The sequence below is a fragment of the Ovis aries genome, chromosome 1 (assembly GCF_016772045.2).
Source record: "Ovis aries strain OAR_USU_Benz2616 breed Rambouillet chromosome 1, ARS-UI_Ramb_v3.0, whole genome shotgun sequence".
In the NCBI taxonomy this organism is placed as follows: Eukaryota; Metazoa; Chordata; class Mammalia; order Artiodactyla; family Bovidae; genus Ovis; species Ovis aries.
The window spans coordinates 231485927-231506075 of record NC_056054.1 but is presented as its reverse complement, the minus strand read 5'-3'; the positions used below and the strand labels follow the sequence as shown (position 1 = coordinate 231506075).

At 34.2% G+C, this 20149-nt stretch overlaps 1 protein-coding gene across 6 annotated transcripts in view; it reads left to right on the top strand.

Annotated features, from left to right (window-relative positions):
- LEKR1 (leucine, glutamate and lysine rich 1) overlaps positions 1–20149 on the top strand; it is a 229083-nt gene that overhangs the window by 14385 nt on the left and 194549 nt on the right. For 4 of the 6 annotated variants that reach the window (XM_060394367.1, XM_060394346.1, XM_060394359.1 and 1 more), the window contains exon 3: positions 7312–7526. The exons of the other annotated variants lie outside the window; for them this stretch is intronic. In XM_060394367.1, coding sequence (XP_060250350.1) covers positions 7312–7526 — 215 coding nt within the window. The remainder of the gene's footprint in view (positions 1–7311; positions 7527–20149) is intronic. 6 annotated transcript variants of the gene reach the window in all.

Sequence of the window (20149 nt, the reverse complement as noted above, 5' to 3'; positions counted from 1 at the left end):
CTAACTTTGGGTTTTGTTTGGTTTTCTTTTTCTAGTTCCTTTAGGTGTAAGGTTAGGTTGCTTATTTGAGATATTTCTTGTTTCCTGAGTTAAACTTTTATTGCTACAAACTGCCCTCTTTTTCTGTGTCTTTTTGTTTTGTTTTCATTTAATTTTTATAATTTTAATTACAAAGTAATTTTAAATTTATTATTTTTAATTAAAATAAATTTTAAATTTCTTTTTTCCAAGTAATTTTTAATTTCTTTTTTTATTTCTTCAGTGAACCATTGGTAGTTTAGTAGCACATTCTTTAGCCTCCACATTTTTTTTTTTTTACAGTTTCTTTCCCTTGTAATTGATTTCTAGTCTCATAGTATTGTGGATGAAAAAGATACTTGATATGATTTCAGTTTTCTTAAATTTTCCAAGTTTTGTTTTGTAGCCTAGTATGTGAACTGTCCTGGAGAATGTTTCCAGGCACTTGAAAGGAAGCATCTTCTTCTGCTTTGTGATGGTATGTTCTATGTATATCTATTAAGGTCATCTGGTTTAGTTTGTAATTTAAGGCCAGTGTTTCCTGATTAATTTTATGCTTTGATGATCTGTCTATTGATGTAAGTGTGATGTTAAATCCCCCACTATTATTGTATTACTGTCAATTTCTTCCTTTATATCTGTTAGTATTTGCTTTATGTATTTAGATGCTGCTAAATTAGGGCTTAAATATATTTGCGATTATTGTATGTTCTTGGATTTAGCACTTGATCATTGAATGTCTTTGTCTCTTGTAACATTCTTTATTTTAAAGCTGATTTTGTCTTATGTAGGTATTGCCAACCCAGGTTTCTTTTGATTTCCGTTTGCAATGAATACCTTTTTCTATCCCTTCATTTTCAGTCTGTTTGTGTCTTTAAGTCTGAAGTGAGACTGTTGTAGGCAGCATGTATACTGATCTTGTTTTTGTTTCCATTGAGGCACTCCAGGTGTTTTGATTGGAACATTTAATCCAGTTATATTTAAAGTAATTATTGATATCTATATTCTTATTGGCATTTTGTTAATTTTTTTCTGATCTTTGTTGTTTCTTTCTTCTTTTGTTGTTTTCTCTTGTGGTTTGATGACTATCTTTAGTGCTGTGTTTGGATTCCTTTTTGTATGTGTATGTTTGTATCTATTATCAATTTTTGGTTTGTGGTTTACCATGAGGCTTATATTTAGCTATATATATATGTAAGGAAATGGCAACCAACTCCAGTATTATTGCCTAGAGAATCCCTTAGACAGAGAGCCTGGTGGACTGCTGTCCATAGGGTTGCACAGAGTCAGACACGACTGAAGTGACTTAGCATGCATGCATGCATTGGAAAAGAAAATGGCAACCCACTCCAGTGTTCTGGCCTGGAGAATCCCAGGGATGGAGGAGCCTGGTGGGGTGCCGTCTATGGGGTTGCAGAGAGTTGGACACGACTGAAGCGACTTAGCAGTACATATATATATATATACAGTGGCTGACTATTTTTCTGGGCTCCAAAATCACTGCAGATGGTGATTACAGCCATGAAATTAAAAGATGCTTACTCCTTGGAAGAAAAAGTTATGACCAACCTAGACAGCATATTAAAAAGCAGAGACATTACTTTGCCAACAAAGGTCCATCTAGTCAAGGCTATGGTTTTTCCAGTGGTCATGTATGAATGTGAGAGTTGGACTGTGAAGAAAGCTGAGCACCGAAGAATGGATGCTTTTGAACTGTGGTGTTGGAGAAGACTCTTGAGAGTCCCTTGGACTGCAAGGAGATCCAACCAGTCCATTCTAAAGGAGATCAGCCCTGAGTGTTCTTTGGAAGGACTGATGTTGAAGCTGAAACTCCAATACTTTGGCCACCTCATGCGAATAGCTGACTCATTTGAAAAGACCTTGATGCTGGGAAAGATTGAAGGCAGGAGGAGAAGGGAATGACAGAGGATGAGATGGTTGGATGGCATCACCAACTCAATGGACATGGGTTTGGGTGGACTCTGGGAGTTGGTAATGGACAGGGATGCCTGGCGTGCTGCAATTCATGGGGTTGCAAAGAGTCAGACACGACTGAGCGACTGAACTGAACTGAACTGAACTGAATCTGTAGCAATACAGATTTACCTTGAAATCAGGTAAAATACTTTTCCCACTTTATTCTTGTTTTTCAGTACTCTTTTAGCTTTTCTAGTTCCTTTGCCTTTTCGTATAAATTTGAGAACAGTAGTGTTTATATCTTAGAAAAGCACATATTGCTGGATGTAGGGGTTTTGGGTAGACGGTCTTTACCAAAGTGGTTTTTAAGTTGGTAGTACTGCCAGTTGACTTACTGAAAGGAAGGCTTTTGATGGTCTTATGAACTGGTCAGGCGGTCTGTGTTACTAATGACTTAAAAGGTCCTCTGTTCTGTCTGAAAATGTTTCTCCCAATCTGAATGAAATTCACTAGCTAGACACTTATTGTTTTGAGTAAAGGTATCTTTTTTAATGTAAAACTTATTAGAATGGTTAACATTTTATATGTGCTGTCATTTTTATAGCAGTGAATTTTTTCCTATTTCTTTCCTCCTTATGCAAGTATAGAAAGCATGGAATGGGTGGGGAAAAGAAGGGAGAACAATTTTTTTGAGCAGAGAATGCTTCACTTGGGCACTAGGAGGTTACTGAGTGTTTTTTCCATTTGAAGCATAGTTAGCTTCGAAAAGCATCTGAAGCCTAATTTAACCTTTTAAAAAATTTGCATCGTTTTATATTAAATAACTATAATTTGAAAAGTACAAATATTACATTTGAGAAGTATAGTTTACAATTTATTTTTAAATGGCTCCACATTTGTTTAATATACTGCTTTTGTTGATGCCTCCTCCAAAGTGCATCTTATAAAAAGCAAAAACATCCTGCTAATGATAGCTCTTTTCTCAAGAATGACAACATGTCATTATTTTACTTACAAAACGACATGATACAACACCAAGTTATAAGAATGAAGCGCAAATTGTATTTCACAAAAAACAGCTAAGGTTTACTTAGTTCATTTGGGAACATAATTATAGTATTTCATATCTTCTCAAGTTTCACAGAAATGTCCTAAGTAATTAGCCTATACAGATACAAAGAGTTTGAAAGTGTTATTACATTTTACTGTTGCAGTTTTACTTACCGAAAAGTATCTACAATTTAATAGCACTGAAACCTTTGTTCAGTATACTTGTTTCATGTAGATCATCAGTGACTTAGGTTATACTAAATGAAACCTAGAGACTACTCTTATGGACTTATTATTTATTTTACAATTGTTTTGTTTCCTAGATTATAGTAAATATCATATTTTGGCTTCCTATACTGTACATCTAGAAGCCTGATTTATAGCATGTATATTTCACTTATTTCAGCTTTTCCCACCGTGCTTGCTATGGTGGAATAACATTCTAATATTTTCACAGTTTTGAAGTTTATATGTTCTGTGTTTTGTACATCAAAAGAGCTTGCAAATAAGCTCTGTCCAGCATAGTTTTCTTTAAAATAAGGACACAGCATTTTCCCAGGAGCAGGGAAAGAACTGTGATTAATAGGCTAAGGATAAAAGTTCTTTAGAGTAAGAATTTTTAAGTTGATGAGAAGGAACCAAAACTCATGATGGGCAAAGGGACTGTAAGAAAATATGCATATGTTCTGCATTCGTTCAGGTCTCTTGACCTGGATGATTTATATTCCTGGGGACTGATAGTATATTTCAGTAGGACTGCAGTGCCACTCTTGGTGATCTTTGAAAACATGTAGAGAGTAAGAGGATAACATACAAATACCATTCCATGTATAGAATGACCATAAATTACTACCAGTGAACTCCCAGACAAGATTCTAGGCTATATTAAAGGGCAATTTGGGCGTTATGTTAGGGAAGACGACAAACCTTGAGCCAATTCTGTGTTCTTGAACAGAACTAGCATGTAGGCTTTGCCATTCCATTTTGTGCAGAGTCGCTAGATTTAGGGACTGTAGTTGACATAGAATATATGGAATTTATGAAGGCATTTGACAAAGTTTGTCTTAATATTCCTAAAGTCATATGAATAAATATAGACAGGTTACACAAGTCATTGGGTTGTTTAGCAACCAGTTGAAACACTGTATCTGTAATGTGCTGAGTAATGGATTTAGTATTAACCAAGTAGATATGATTGCCTGGAAAATCCCATGGATGGAGGAGCCTGGTAGGTTTCAGTCCAGGGGGTTGCGAAGAGTCAGACACGACTGAGTGACTTCAGTTTTACTTTTCACTTTCATGCATTGGAGAAGGAAATGGCAACCCACTCCAGTGTTCTTGCCTGGAGAATCCCAGGGACGGCAGAGCCTGGTGGGCTGCCGTCTATGGGTTTGCACAGAGTCGGACATGACTAACGCAACTTAGCAGCAGCAGCAGCAGCAGCAGCAAGCAGATATGAGAAGGAAATGGCAACCCATTCCAGTTTTCTTGCTTGAAGAATCTTATGGACAGAGGAGCCTGGTGGGCTACAGTCCGTGGTGTTACAAGAGTCGGACATGACTTAGCAACTAAACCACCCCCAGACCAAACCAAGCAAATATGACAAGCGGTAGAGTTCTACCCTCAACCTTATATTGAGGGTAGAACTCATATTCAACATTCTTTATCAGTAAATTAGATGGATAAAGCAACTTGCCAGAATCAGTTTTGCAGAAGATACAAAGCTTAGAATTTTCGGGATACAAAGTCACTTAACTAAGGTTTAAGTCTAAAACATACATACATGTGTATATGTATACACATTAAAATTTTATTTATTTATATTTACAATTATATTTGTGTTTCTGTGCTTGCATCTGAAAAGCTAAATGCTCACATAAGAGAATGAAGGTTATTGGTTGTAGCTTTAGGGGGAAAAGTGAGAATAGTGGGAGAATATTGGGTATGGATTCCAAAAGGCAAGTAGGGTAATTAGGTCTTAGCAGGGACTGGAGTAAGGAAGTGGAAGGTCATTGGGTATGAGACAGTATCTGGTGCCAGTTTGTTTCTCTCTTACACTGGATCTGCAGTGTCTTTTTCTCATCTTTGTGTGTTTGCTCATTCTTCTCTCTCATCCCAGTAATGTGGTTTACTCTGTACCTTGCATGTGATCCTTATATATCCTGACTGTGCTAAAGATGTCCTCATTGCCTGAGACTATAAGAGTCTCAGCTGGGTCATCCCAGCTCAGGACTTGGTTTTTCTAGGTTAGATGTCCAACCTTCATTTATCACTCAGCCATGCTAGGGTGGCTTGTTGGAGTAGTCATATTACCAGAGTAGCCAGGACTATGGAAGGTGGATTCTCTACAAAAGGGGACATAAGTGGGAAGGAATGGCTTGGTATATTCACTATAATGGGACATGGTTTTACACTGCAGTGTGTTTTTGGGTACGGGTTTTATTTAACATAAAAGCCAGTTATAGTATATAATAGCAACATATAATTGGTAAAAATACAGAAGACCATTGTGATCTGACTGTGTTAAATGATGTTACTAATGGTATTATTGAGATCTTATAATGAGGGAAATACAGGTCCACTCTTATTCTGCTTTAATGAGACCAACAGTAGTATTCAATTCTGGACTGCATACTTTGAAGTAGATATAGAACACTGGAACATGTTTCGACAAAATTATCTAGACTGAGAAAGAAATTCAAAGCTGTCATTATGTGAAATAGCTGAAGGGATTGGAAGTGTTGACCTAAAGAATTAAAAGATATGTAGTGTTCCTAATAGCCATCTTTAAATATTAGAAAAAGATCTGGTTATTCCTTATGATTACTAGGTGGTTTAGGACTGGTGGATGCTCCAGGGAAGCAGATTTGGGATCAGCATGAGAAAGAATTCCCTCATAGACAAAACCATCAGAAGATGAAACAGGCTGTTTTACAAAGTAGTTTCCCGTCATTTTTGAGTGCTGAGATAGAATCTGGATAACAACTTATCTAGGTTGGAATAGTCTCAATGAAGACATCCACGTTTAAGCCAGGTTATCTTTATGATTTCTTTCAAACTTGTTTCATAAATCTATAAATTTGGTGTCAGTCGCAGTTAGATGACTGATGTAGTCATTCATCTGAATCCCATAGTATTATATCATAGTTTTTAATTTGAAATTTTTATTAAGTTTAAATGAAAATAACTGTAAAAGTTATTATTAGTTTGTGTCAAGTAACTCTTTTATAATGGCATGGATAGGCACATATAGTAGATGGCATTGATAGGCATATATGGTGGCATCACTCTTAGTTATAGGAGCAGTTTCTATAGTCTTAACAAAGTTGCATTAAGAGTAAGCATTCTTTGTATAGTCCAAGAGTTGCTTTAGTTTTAGTGCCCTGAAGCAAATATTTAAATGAATCTCTCTTATCTTTATGAAAAGCAAGACAGGTAGAGGCTGCTTGAGGAATATTTATATACTTGATACAGAAAAAAGAATTATGTCTCTCGTGACTTCACTAAAATTTTATTTTTCACTCCCTGTATCTGGCCAAAGATATATGAGCATTTTATCTGAAGGAAGTAAGAGAATTTAGCAGACATTCACATGGTAGATAAATATGATACAAATGATTACAGGCATAAGTGCTGGTTTTAAAATAGACTTGGGTTTAATGTCAGCTTCTCCACTTATCAGCTGGTTATTTAACTTCAGTAGTCCCTATGTTCTTATCTGTAAAATAGGTATAACTATACCTACCTGAGGGGGAAAAGAACTGATTCAGGGAGAGGAGATTAAGTTCAAAGTGTTTCTTCTATCTGTGGTTTTATGACAGAATGCTAAATTCTGTGCAAATCATAAAATGATAAAACTGAGCAGGAACTGAGAACTCATTTGGCCCAATGCCATAATTGTATAAATGAGGAAAATGAAGTCTGAATAAGCTAAGAGCCATCTCCAGGATCACAGTGCAGTTGGCAGTGAAAGGCCAATTATTTCTTCCCATATCAGAGAAAATTCATCTTAAAGCAAGAATTGTAAAGATATTTTCATCAAAAAGTTTTACTTTATGGCAGATATTTCAAGGGTAAATCTTTCTTAGAGATACTGTGGAGAAATTATTACTCTGAAAGATCCTATTCTAATTCCAAGATTTTGTCAGAGTCAATATCACGCCATTTTTAAAAATTTTATGAAGTGTTGTAATTATTACTCCATGGCAGAGCACAATATACATTTACTTCGTTTTCCCAAGATGATTGTAATAACATCTTCAGTTGAATTTTATTTTTTAGAAATAAAAAAATATCATTTCAGTAAATGTATGTTCTATTTTATAGATGTCTCCTGAAGAAAAAGTTTGTAAGTACTGTGGAGTCAGCTATCTAATTCTACATGAGTTTAAGGCTATGGAAGAAAAAGTAAAAGCAATGGAAAAAGAGATGAAATTTTATCAAGGAAGTATAGAACGTGAAAAGAGACTTCAAGAAAAACTACAGTCTCTTAGCCAAGATTTTGAACAGTGCAAAATTGACAATGAATCCAAAACAGAAAGGTTAGAATATGTTATTCTTTTCTCTCATTTATTTAGTTTGGAAAACAAGTATAGAAAATAGATTTGACTTTTGTTTTTCTAGAATTTATCTATATCAAGTATAATTTATACCTTGGTACATTTGAATTTGTTCAGTAATTATTACTGATTACTAAGTATAATTTCTAGATACAATCTGAACATTCCTTTGAGGCTGTGTTTCTATCTGAATCATTGGTGGTGGTGGTTTAGTCGCTAAGTCACAACTAACTCTTGTGACCCTTGTACTATAGCCTACCAGCCTTCTCTATCCATCTGAATAACTGGAAACCAGTTAATTCAGTAACTATAAGTTGAGATGGGTTGACTTTTACTTTTCTCCAGATTTATATCTTAATTTTATCATTAGAAAGTTTTGTCTCTAAAAAGTCAGGTGAATTTTGATAGTTTTTATATCTAGTATTTTTTTAAGATGTCCTTGACCATTTAGATTTATAGAATAAGGTTTTCATGTTATGCAAAGGTTGCCGAAACATTAAAACTGGCACCTGATTCTAAATCAATAAAGCTGGAGTAAAATCAGAGATTGAGTTCCTAATGCTGGTCAAGTCCAATCAGCAATTTATTCTGCCTAAAGACACCTCATTGGGCTTATATAATACAAAAGGATTTTTGCTGTTGTTTCATGACTTTTCCTTTGAATAAATATTTTTCCACTTTAAAATATCGACAGTTGATATAATAAACAATGAACTAATGAATATATTGAACATTGTGTCCTTGTAAAGTAGAAGTTTTCTTATATCTCTTAGGATTAAGTACTTGTCTTAAATTTTATTACAAATTTAAATAAGTATATTAAATATCAGTTCATAGTCTTTGGCTAGGAAAGTTTTGTTTCCTTGAATTTCAGGTCTGAAAAAGTATTTAATCATATTTGAGTGGAAAAATAAAAAAAATAAAGTATTTAGTTTAAAATTTTAAATACGGAGGGTTTTTGCTTGTCAGATTCTTTTGTTTACTGTAATAGTTTACTTTCGTTAGTGATTATATGAATAATACATAAACATACAAAATAAAAGAAATATATAGAAGAAAATTCAAGAAAGTCCTTTTTTATTCTTCTGATTACTTTCTTTCACCGGAAATAAAAATTAATACATTTAATGGTTTGGTATATGTTTCTAGATCCTTCACTGTTCCCTAAGCTTTATTAAAGATATATATTTTAAATATTTGTAATGTATTATATTTAAGCTATGTAGTTTTAAAACTTTTCAATAGACTAGTGTTTAATATAAGTAATATATTAAAAGTATGTGTGACTTTTACCACTTAATTTTATATTCTGGAAATTGTTCCATGTTATACACGTAGATCTATCTTATTCTTAACTGCTACAATGTCTTCCTTACTAAGAATATGCCATAATTTACTGAACCATTTCTCTTTTCAACATTTAGATTATTTCCAGTATTTATGACTACACATAGTATTTATATTTATATTCTTGTGTACATATGTTTTTCCATAGGATAAATTCCTGGAAGTGAAATTGCTGAAAAGAAAGTAAATGCCAATTTAAGATTTTGATGGACATTATACCAAATTGTCCATTGAGAAGACAGGGTTAATTTATATTTGGCCAATAGTTTATAAAGTGGCCATTTTCTTAGATCTTTTTAGTATTGGAATCTTCTTAAGTTTTCTCAAATTTTCACTCTTTTTCTTGGTGAAAAAAAAAAGTTACTTCATGATTATTTAATTTGTGTTTCTTTATTGCTAGTGAGGTTGAATTTTTTTCATGTTTATTAGATATGTATATTTCTTCTTTTATGAATTACTTGTTCATATATATTGCCCAAATTTCTATGGTACTATTTCTACGTTTCTGTTTATGTATAGGAGTTTTTAATATAATATGGACTTATACTTTATTTACACACTGCTAATATTTTCTCATGGTTGTTTCAGTTCAGTTCAGTTCAGTTCAATCGCTCAGTCGTGTCCGACTCTTTGTGACCCCATGAATCGCAGCACGCCAGGCCTCCCTGTCCATCACCAACTCCCGGAGTTCACTCAAACTCACGTCCATCGATTCTGTGATGCCATCCAGCCATCTCATCCTCTGTCGTCCCCTTCTCCTCCTTCCCCCAATCCCTCCCAGCATCAAAGTCTTTTCCAATGAGTCAACTCTTCACATGAGGCGGCCAAAGTACTGGAGTTTATCTTACTGTTTATTGTATTTTTTTGGTATAAAGTTTTTAAAAATATCTTACGCTGAATTCTGGAAAGGGTTCTGTGTCAAGTCCTTTTGGTTGCAAGCAACAGAAACTTGTTCTGTCTTTTGCTAACCTAGATTCAAGCAAGTTGAAAAACAACATATATTTAAAACCTTTATGGTATTGTTGTTTTGGTAAGTCTTTTAATCTGTTTATTAGTTAGATTTGTGATTTCATGTTTTTTATTGTTCTTTTAAAAATATTTATTTATTAAAAAAATTTATTTATTTTTTGTTCCTATACACCTATAAGCGCTTCCCTGGTGGCTTAGCAGTAAAGGATCCACCTGCAATGCAGGAGATGCAGGTTTAATCCCTGGGTTGGAAAGATCTTCTAGAAAAGGAAATGGCTACCCACTCCAGTATTCGTCCACGGAGAATTCCGTGGACAGAGGAACCTGGTGGACTACAGTTCATAGGGTCACAAAAGAGTTGGAAATGACTTAGCAACTAAACAACAACACACCTATAACTTCTCTCATTATATACACCCCATATCACAGAGAAACATTTGTTATAGTTAATGAGCTTGTCTTGGTACATCATTATTACCCCAAATACATGGTTTTACATTAGGGTTAGCTTTTTTTTTGCCACTTTATTCATTTTTTTTTCAATTGAAGGGTAATTGCTTTACAGAATTTTGTGGTTTTCTATCATACATCAGCAAGAATCAGTCATAGGTACACCCATGTCCCCTCCCTCCCAGAACTCCCTCCCATCTCCCTCCCCATCCTACCCTTCTAGATTGTCACAGAGCCCCTTTGATGTTGTACATTCCATGGGTTTTGACAAATGTTAAATACCATGTATCTACCATTGTAGTATCATACAGAATAGATAATGCTGCCCTAGAGATCCTGTGTTCTGCCTGTTTGTCCCTCCCTCCCCTCTAAGGATGGACAATCACTGTTCCATTGCTGTCTCCACAGTTTTGCCTTTTTCAGTATGTCATAATGTTGAAAATGTCCATTGACAGAAGAATGGATAACGAAGATATGGTACACACATACAATAGAATATTACTCAACCTTTAAAAAGAATGAGAGAATGCCATTTACAATAACATGGAAGAACCTGGAGAGTGTAATACTAAGTGAAATAAGTCTGAGAAGGAGAAATACTATATGACATCTCTCATATATGGAATCTAAAAAGAAATGATGCCAATGAACTTACTTACAAAATAGAAACAGACTCAGAGACTTAGAGAATGAACTTTTTGCTGGGCAGGAGGTGGGGAAGGAATAGTTAGGAAGTTTGGGATGATTGACATGGACACACTGCTACTTTTAAAATGGATAACCAAAAAAGACCTACTATATGGCATATAGTTATGTGGCAGCATAATGGTATGTGGCAGCCTGTATGGGAGGGGTGTTTGGGGGAGAATGGATACATGTATATGTGAAGCTGAGTCCCTTTGCTGTTCACCTGAAACTATTACGTTGTTAATTGGCTGTACTCCAAAACAAAATGGGCTTCCTAGGTGACAGTAGTGGTAAAGAACCCACCTGCCAATGCAGGAGATACAAGTTCGATCCCTGGGTTGGAAAGATCCTCTGGAGGAGAGCATGACAGCCCACTCCAGCAGTGTTGCCTGGAGAATCCCATGGACTAGAATCCATGGGGTTGCAAAGAGTCAGACATGACTGAAGAAGAAAGAGAATGTCATATGGTTAGAGTAATACAGTGTGTAACTTTCTAAAAATTAGCATCTTTTAGTTAGTAATATACATTTTAAATTTACTCCATGTCTTTTCATGGCTTTACAGCTTGTTTCTTTTTTTAGGACTGAATAATATTCCATTCTCTGGATGAAACACAGTTTATCCATTCACCAAACTGAAGGACACCTAGGTTGCTTCCAAATTTTGGCAGTTATGAATAAAGCTGCTGGAAATATCTATGTGTAGGTTTTTGTGTGGACATGTATTTTCAGCTCCTTTGGGTAAATACCAAAGAGTGTGATTACTAAATCATATAGTAAAAGTATGTATAATTTTGTGAGAAGCTACCAAATTGTCTTCCAGAGTGGCTCTCTCATTCTGCATTCCCAGCAGCAATGAGTGAGAGTTCCTGTTACCAAATTCTCACCAACTTTTGGTGTCGTTGGGGTTTTGGATTTTCACCATTCTTATAGGTATGTAATAGTATCTTGTGTTTTAATTTACATTTCCTTGAAGATGTATGAGATTGACTATATTTTATTATGTCTGCTATCTGTATGTCTCCTTTTCTGAGGTGTTCATTCAGGTCTTTTGCCTATTTTAAATCAGATTGCTTGTTATTGTTGAGTGTTAATAGTTCTTTGTATATTTTAGATAATAGTTCTTTATCAGATGTCTTTTGCAAATATTTTCTCCCATTATGTGGCTCATCTTCCACTTTTCTTGATATTCTCTTTTGTAGACCAGAAGTTTTAAAATTTAATGAAGTCCTGCTTATTGTTTATTTCATGAATCTTGCCTTTGGTGTTATATTTAAAAAGTCACTGCTGTACTCAAGGTCATCTAGGTTTTCTTCTATGTTACCTTATAGGAGTTTTGCAGTTTGTATGTTATATTAGGTCTATGATTCATTTGAGTTGATATTTGTGTAGTGCGTATGACCTGTGTCTAGAATCCTTTTTTTGAGGATGGAGGAGGGGGCATAAGGATGTTGTCTAGTTGGTTCCAGTTTAAAAAGATAATCTTTGCTCCATTACATTGCCTTTGCTCCTTTGTCAAAGATCAGTTCACCATATATTTATTTGGGTCCATTTCTGGATTCTGTTCTGTTCCATTAATCTATTTGTCTATTCTTCCACCAAACTACACCATCTTTAATATTGTGTAGCTTTATACCAAGTCTTAAAGGCAGATTTTGTCAGTCTTTCAACTTTGCTCTTTTCCTTCAATATTGAGTTTTTTCCTCTCTATGTAAATTTCAGAATTTGTCCATATCTACAAAATAACTTATTGGGATTTTGCTTGGAATTGAATTAAATCTGTAGATCAAGTTGAGAAGAATTGATGTCTTGACAATGTTGAATCTTAATAATCCACAGACATGGAATATCTCTTTCATTTAGTTCTTCTTTGTTTTTGTTCATATGAGTTTTATAGTTTTTCTCATATAGTTCTTATATATATTTCATCAGTTTGCACTTCATACCTATATTTTTGGAAGGCACTAATGTAAATGGTAATGATTTTTAACTTCATGTGTTCTTGGTATATAGGAAAGTTACTGACTTTTATGTAATTAATTTTCTATCTTGGAGCCTTTCTGAAAGTGCTTGTTAGTTCCAGGAGTTTGTTGATTTTTCCAGTTTGTTTGTATAGGTGATCATGTTGTCTGTGAACAAAGTTTAATTTCTTCTTTCCTAATCTGTATACCCATATTTTCTTGTCTTCCTGAACAAGTTGGGACTTCATATACAATGTTAAATAGCAGTAGTTAGAGGAGTAAATATCTTGTTCTTGCTCTCAGGAGGAAGCCTTCAAGTTTTCCACTATTAAATATGACACGAACTGTAGATTTTTTGTAATTTTTTTTTTGTCTGTGCTGCGCAGCATTTGGGGTCTTAGTTCCCTCACCAAGGATCAACCCTGTGCCCCCTACAGTGGAAGCACAGAGTCCTAACCACTGAAACTTCAGGGAATTCTCTAAATTTTTTTTTTTATAAAAGTGAGGAAATTTTTCTTTATCTTAGTTTGCTGAGAGTTTTATCTTGAATGGATGTTGGATTTTGTCAAATGTTTTTTCTGTACCTGTTGAAAATGCTTGTGTGATTTTTCTTTAGCCTGTTAATGTGATAGACTAATTGGTTTTTGACTATTGAACCAGCTTTGATACCTGGAATAAATCCCATTTTGTTGTGGTATATAATTAATTTTTACATATTTTAATATTTTGTTGAGGACTTTACTTCCATGTTCATGAGAGATATTGATCTGTAGTTTTCTTGTAATTCCTTTGTATGATTTAGTATTAGGGTAATGCTGGCCTCATTGAATGAGTTGGGAAATAGTCTCAATCTTTTGGAAGACAGAATGGATATAATTTTTTCCTTAAATATTTGGTAGAATTTACCAGTGACTCCATCTGGGCCTAGTGTTATCTGTTTTGGAAGTTTATTAATTATTGATGAAAGTTTTTTGAAATTTTTTTAATGGTTAAGCTATGTTTAAATTGTCTGTTCTTGTGTGAGTTTTATCATTTCTTCAAGGAATTGAAATATTTTATCTTGGTGATCAAATTTTTGGGCATAGAGTTATTCATAGTATTTCTTTTTAAAATTTTTTGTACTTTTTTCTTTTTCTGTTGAGGTATAGTTGTGTATAATATTATATGTTACAGTTGTACAGCATAGTGATTTATACTTTTTAGAGGTTACAACTCCACTTATAGTAATTATAAAATATTGGCTGTATTCCATGTTGTACAGTATATCCTTTTAGTTTATTTTATACATATTAGTTTATATCTCTGAATCCCCCACCTTTGTATTGTCTCCTTTTCTCTCCCTGCTGGTAACCACTAGTTTGTTCTCTGTGATTCTGTTTCCCTTGTTATATTCATTAGCTTTTTTTATGTTTTAGTTTCTACACATAAGTGATGTGTTATTTGTGTTTTCTTGGTCTGACTTATTTCATTTAACATAATGCCCTCCAAGTCCATCCACATGGTTACAAATGGAAATTTTTCATTCCTTTTTTTTTTTATGGCTGAGTAGTATTCTATTGTATAACTATAACACCTCTTCTTTATCCATTATCTTGACGGACACTTAGGTAGCTTTCATATTTTGTCTATTGTAAATAATGCTGCTTTGAATATTGGAGTGTATGTGTCTTTTTGAATTAATGTTTTTGTTTCCTTTGGTTCTATACCCAGGAGTGGAATTGCTGGATCATATATTTTTAGTTTTTTGAGGGATCTCTATTGATGATTTCTCTTTAACTTCTGATATTAGCGATTTGTAATCTTCTCCCTTTTCCTTTGTTCACCTTATCTGAAGATTATAAATCTTACTGATATTTTCAAAGAAGCGGCTTTTGGTTTTATTGATTTTTTTCTCTGTTGATTTCCTACTTCAATTTTATTGACTTCTGGTATAATTTTTTTTGGAGTTATATAAATTATTATTATTTCTTTTCTTCTGCTTACTTTGGATTTAATTTGCTCTTCCTTTTCTAGTTTCCTAAAGTGGAAGTTTAAATTGCTGATTTTAGATCTTTCTTTTCAAATAAATGTTTTCAGTGCTATAAATTTCCCTGTAACCACTGCTTTTGCTACATCCCACAAATTTCAGTAAGTTGTATTTTCACTTTCATTTAATTCAAAGTATTTTAAAATTTCATTGTGATTTCTTCTTTGATATGTCTGTTAATCAGAAGAGTGTTGGTTAATCTCTAAGTATTTTGGGATTTCCTAGCTCTTTCAGTTTAATTTCTAACTTTATCTCATTGTTGGGTGTCTGCAAACGTTGTATGGTTTTTTATTCCTTTAAATTTGTTAAGATGTATTTTATGGTCCAGAATTTGTCTATCTTGGTGAATGTGAGCTTGAGAAGAATGCATTGTACTGCTGTTGTTGTGTGAAATCATCCATGTATGTCAGTTTACATCAGTTGATTGATGATACTATTGAGTTCAACTTACAGATTTTCTGCCTCCTGGATCTGTCCATTTTTGGTAAAAAGGTGTTAAAGTCTCCAACTCTAATAGTAATTAATCTGTTCTTCCTTGTAGCTCTATAGCTTTTGCCTTACATATTGTGTTAGCCAAAAAGTTTGTTTGGGTTTTTCCATAACATCTTATGGAAAAATCCAAAGGAACTTTTTGTGTCAACCCAATATTTTCATGCTCTGTTGTTAAGCTCTCTTGTTAAGGATTGTTATCTCTTCCTAGAACACTGACCCCTTTATCGTTATATAATACCCCTCTTTATTTCTGATAATGTTCCTTGTTTTGAAGTCTTCTCTGTCTGAAATTTCTTTTGTTTAGTGTTAGCATGATGTATCTTTTTACACCCCTTTCTTTTTAGTCTGTGTGTGTCTTTATATTTAAAATGTGTTTCTTGAAGACAATGTGATAGTTGATCTACTCTGACTGTCTTTAAATTGGTGTATTTAAATCATTGATAATCAAAGTAATGACTGACATAGTTGGATTAATACCTGTCATTTTTTGGTTATTGTTTTCTATTTGCTGCCCTTTTTCTGTTCTTATTTTTGTCTTTCACATTTTTTTTTCTGTCTTTTGTGGATTTAATCAAGCATTTAATATAGTTCCATTTTATCTTTTTCAGAATATCAGTTATACTTCTTTTTCTCACTTTTTAAGGTGTTGCTTTAGAGGCTTCCCTGGTGGCTCAGATGGTGAAGAGTCTGTCTGCAATGTGGGAGACCCAGGTTCAATCCTGGGTCAGGAAGATCCCCTGGAGAAGGAAATGGCAACCCACTCCAGTATTCTTGACTGGAAAATTTCATGAATGGAAGAGCCTGGCAGGCTGCAGTCCATGGGGTCCCAGAGAGTTGGACACGACTAGTAACTTACACACAGAGTTTGCGATATATTTTTATAACTAATCCAAGTCAACTTTTAAGTAACACTTCACTGCTTCACCAGTAGTGCAAGTGCCTTATAATAGCTAAATATTCCTAATTTCCCCCTCCCATCCCTTGTATCATGGCTGCCATTTATTTTACTTATAAATAAGCATACATATATGTATGTATGTATAAATATATATGTGCATGTGTGCTCAGTCACTCCAGTCATGTCCAACTCCTTGTGACCCTATGGACTATATCTTGCCATGCTCCTCTGTCCATGCCAGGCAAGAATACTGGACTGGGTTTCCATACCCTCCTCCAGGAAACCTTCCTGACCCAGGACTCAAACCTGCGTCTTCTGTGATTCCTTGCATTGCAGGTGGATTCTTTACCACTGAGGCACCAGGAAAGCCCATGCTAAGCCTTAGTTGGCATTTATCCTGCTTGGTATTCTCTGAAGTTCCTGGATCTGTGGTTAGTGTTTGACAATATTATAATTTAGAGGAAATTATCAATCATTGTTTCAAATATTTCTTCTTTTCCTTTCTCTATATCTTCTACTTCTGGTATTCCTATTAGGCAAATGTTATATCTTTTATAGTTGTCCCAGAGTTCTTGGATATTCTATTATGTTTTTAATTTTTTTTTTCTTTTCAGTTTTAGAAGCTTTTCAATTCTGTTGTCATATCCTCCGGCACAGAGATTCTTTCCTCAGTAATGTCTATTCTAATGAGCCAGTTAAAGACTTTCTTCATTTCTGTTAAACACTATATATTTTTTTTAATCTCTAATTTCTTTTTGATTCTTTCTTCAAAGTTCAATGTCTCTGCTTATATTATCCATCTGTTCTTTACATGTTGTCTCCTTTTTGTTTACATCCCCTTTCACATTAATCATAATTTAAAAAAAATTTCTGATCTAATAATTCTAACACTTCTGCCGTATCTCACTCTACTTTTGATGCTTGTTCAGTCTCTTCAGACTCCTTTTTTGCCTTTTAGTGTACACTATAAGTTTTTGTTGATAGGTGGACAAGACATAAAGGTGTAAAAGGAATTGCAATATATACCTTTAGTAATGTGGTGGTAATGTCAAGGGAGGAGAAGTATTCTGCAGTCCTATGATTATGTCTCAGTCTTGTAGTGAGCCTTTGCCTGTGGACTGTGAACTTTACAGATATTTCTCAGTTGCCAGATCTTGCATCCCCCACCCTGCCCTTAGGTGACACAGTATTTCTAGAATGAGCTAGAGCTGGGTTTTTCCCTTTGTCAGGTCAGTTAGGCTCAGATGATATCCCAGCAGGTTAAGGTCTGCTAAAATAGTTTCTCCTGAGGGAAGGCCGTGTTAAACATAATAGAAAGCTCTGGCATATTTAAAATATTTGCTTCTCCCCTCCCTCTGACAGAAGCTCAATCAGGTTTTTCTTTAGATGTTAGGAAGTATCACTTAACAGATTTACTCTCTTCACTACTTCAGTTGTGCTGCACATACTCTGATATGTTGTATTTTCATTTTCATTCAGTTCTGTGTGTTTTTGTATAATTCTTAAAAATATCCTTTGAGAGTTTTTCTTTGACACATGGATTATTTAGAAGTATGCTATTTAGTTTCCAAGAGTTTATAGACTTTCTTGTCAGATTTCTATTAAAGATTTCTAGTTTGATTCCACTATGGTCAGAGAACATACTCTGTATGATTTCAACTTTAAAAATTTTGTTAAAATTGTTTTATTGCCAAAGATATGCATCTGCCTTGATGACTGTTCCATGGGTAGTTGGGAGAAAATGTGTATAATGCTATTGTTGGGTGGAGTTTTCTAAAAGTGGCAATTAAAACCTGGTGATTGATGGTTTTGAGTTCTTTCATTTCCTTGCTGATTTTCTGTCTAATAAGTCTATCAGTTGCTCATAATGGAATATTGGAAGTTCCCAAATCTGATTGTGGGTTTGTCTGTTTCTCTTTGAGTTTTATCATTTTTGCTTCATGTTATTTTGTAGCTCTTTTGTTTGGTATGAACATATCTAAAATTTTTGTTTTCCTGGATTGATTGTTGTATCATTATGTAGTATTCTTTGTCTCTAGTAATTGTCTTTGCTCTGAAATCTACTTTATCTGATATTGGTATAGCAACTGCTGCTTTTAAAAACTGTTTATTACATGGTATACTTTTCCTATTATTTTACTCTCAACCTACTTATGTCATTGAATTTAAAGTCAGTCTTATGGACAACATATTTTTGAAGAATGTTTCTTTTTTAATCCACTCTGCCTATCTCTTTTAATTGGTGTATTTAGATTTACATTTATATTTAGGTAATTTTTTATATGTTAGGGTTTATGTATGCCATTTTATTTGTGTCCAGTTTATTTCCTCTGGTTCTCTTACTTCTGTTTCTCTTTTTACTTTCAGATTGGTTTGCTGAATATTTTTTAGGATTATATCTTGACTTACTTATAGTGTTTTAAATATATTGCTTTGTATAGGTTTCTTAGAGGTTGCTCTAGCCATTGCAGTATATATACATAATTGGTCATAGTCTATGGTTTAATTATGATGGTCTTAACATGGATTTCTTTGGGTTTATTCTATTTGTATAGAAAAGACTCTTTGCTACAGCTTGTTGAATCTGTAGGTTTATATCTCTTGCCCTTAGAAGTTTTCAGCCATTATTGAATATTATTTAATCATACTTCCTCTTTCTTCTTTCCTTCTCTGACTTTAATCGTATGAATTTTAGCTTTTTGTTGTTGTTTTGTCACACAGGTCTCTGAGACTCTGTTAATTATTTTTTCTATTTTCATTCTTGTCTAGATTGGGTGTTGATTTGTCCTAACATCCTCTGATTTTGTTTTCTGTCATTATACTCTGCTGTTGAGCCTGTCTTATGAGGTTTGTTTCTTTTTTTCTTTCACTTATTTATCTTTCAGTTCTATCATTTCTACTTAGTTTTTTTAACTTACATTTCTTTGCTGAGATTTTCTATTTTTTCTTTTGTTTCAAGAGAATTTTTAATTGCTTTTAAAAGAATTTTTATGATGGCTGCTTTATAATCCTTATCAAATAATTCCAGCATCTGATTCATCTCAATGCTGGGTTTGTTGATTATCTTTACTAATTAATGTTATGATTTTCTTGGTTCTGGCATGATGAGTGATTTTCTATTGAGTCCTGATTATTTTGGAAGTTACACTATGAGACTCTGGATCCTATTCTCTCTCTCTCTCTCTCTCTCTATATATATATATATATACATATATATATATATATACACACTCTCTTTCTCTCTCTCTCTCTATATATATATAAAACACACATTCCCCTTGTTGTGGTAAAGCATGAAAGCCAAATGGGTGTGTTTGTTCAGCTTCCTGCTGTGTCCACAAATACTACTTTTCAAAAGTAAGGTTCCCCCTGCCTTGTATCAGACTGGTGAAGTTGAAGTTAACATATCACCCTTAGCCCCACTCACACCTTTCTGGCAAAAGTGAGTCACCAACTTGCAGGTTCTTGTGTCTCTGCATGGGAATATTAGATCAGTTCCCCACTTAACTCACTGTCACCAGAAGGGGAGAACCAAAGAGCTGTCTCTCACTGTTTTGTAGCAGAATAGGGGCAAAAGTTTGACTTCTTTCTGTGCCCCATTGATACCAAAGGATGGGAAAAGTTAGGTGTCAGCCGGCCCTGATTCTGCCTTACTGATGCCATCTGGGAGTAGAGGCTCAGCTCCCTACACATCCCACTGGCACCAGAGGATGGGAAGCAAAGTGACTACTTTGTCTCACACCACCTTCTTCTATCTCACGGATGCTGGGTGGGGT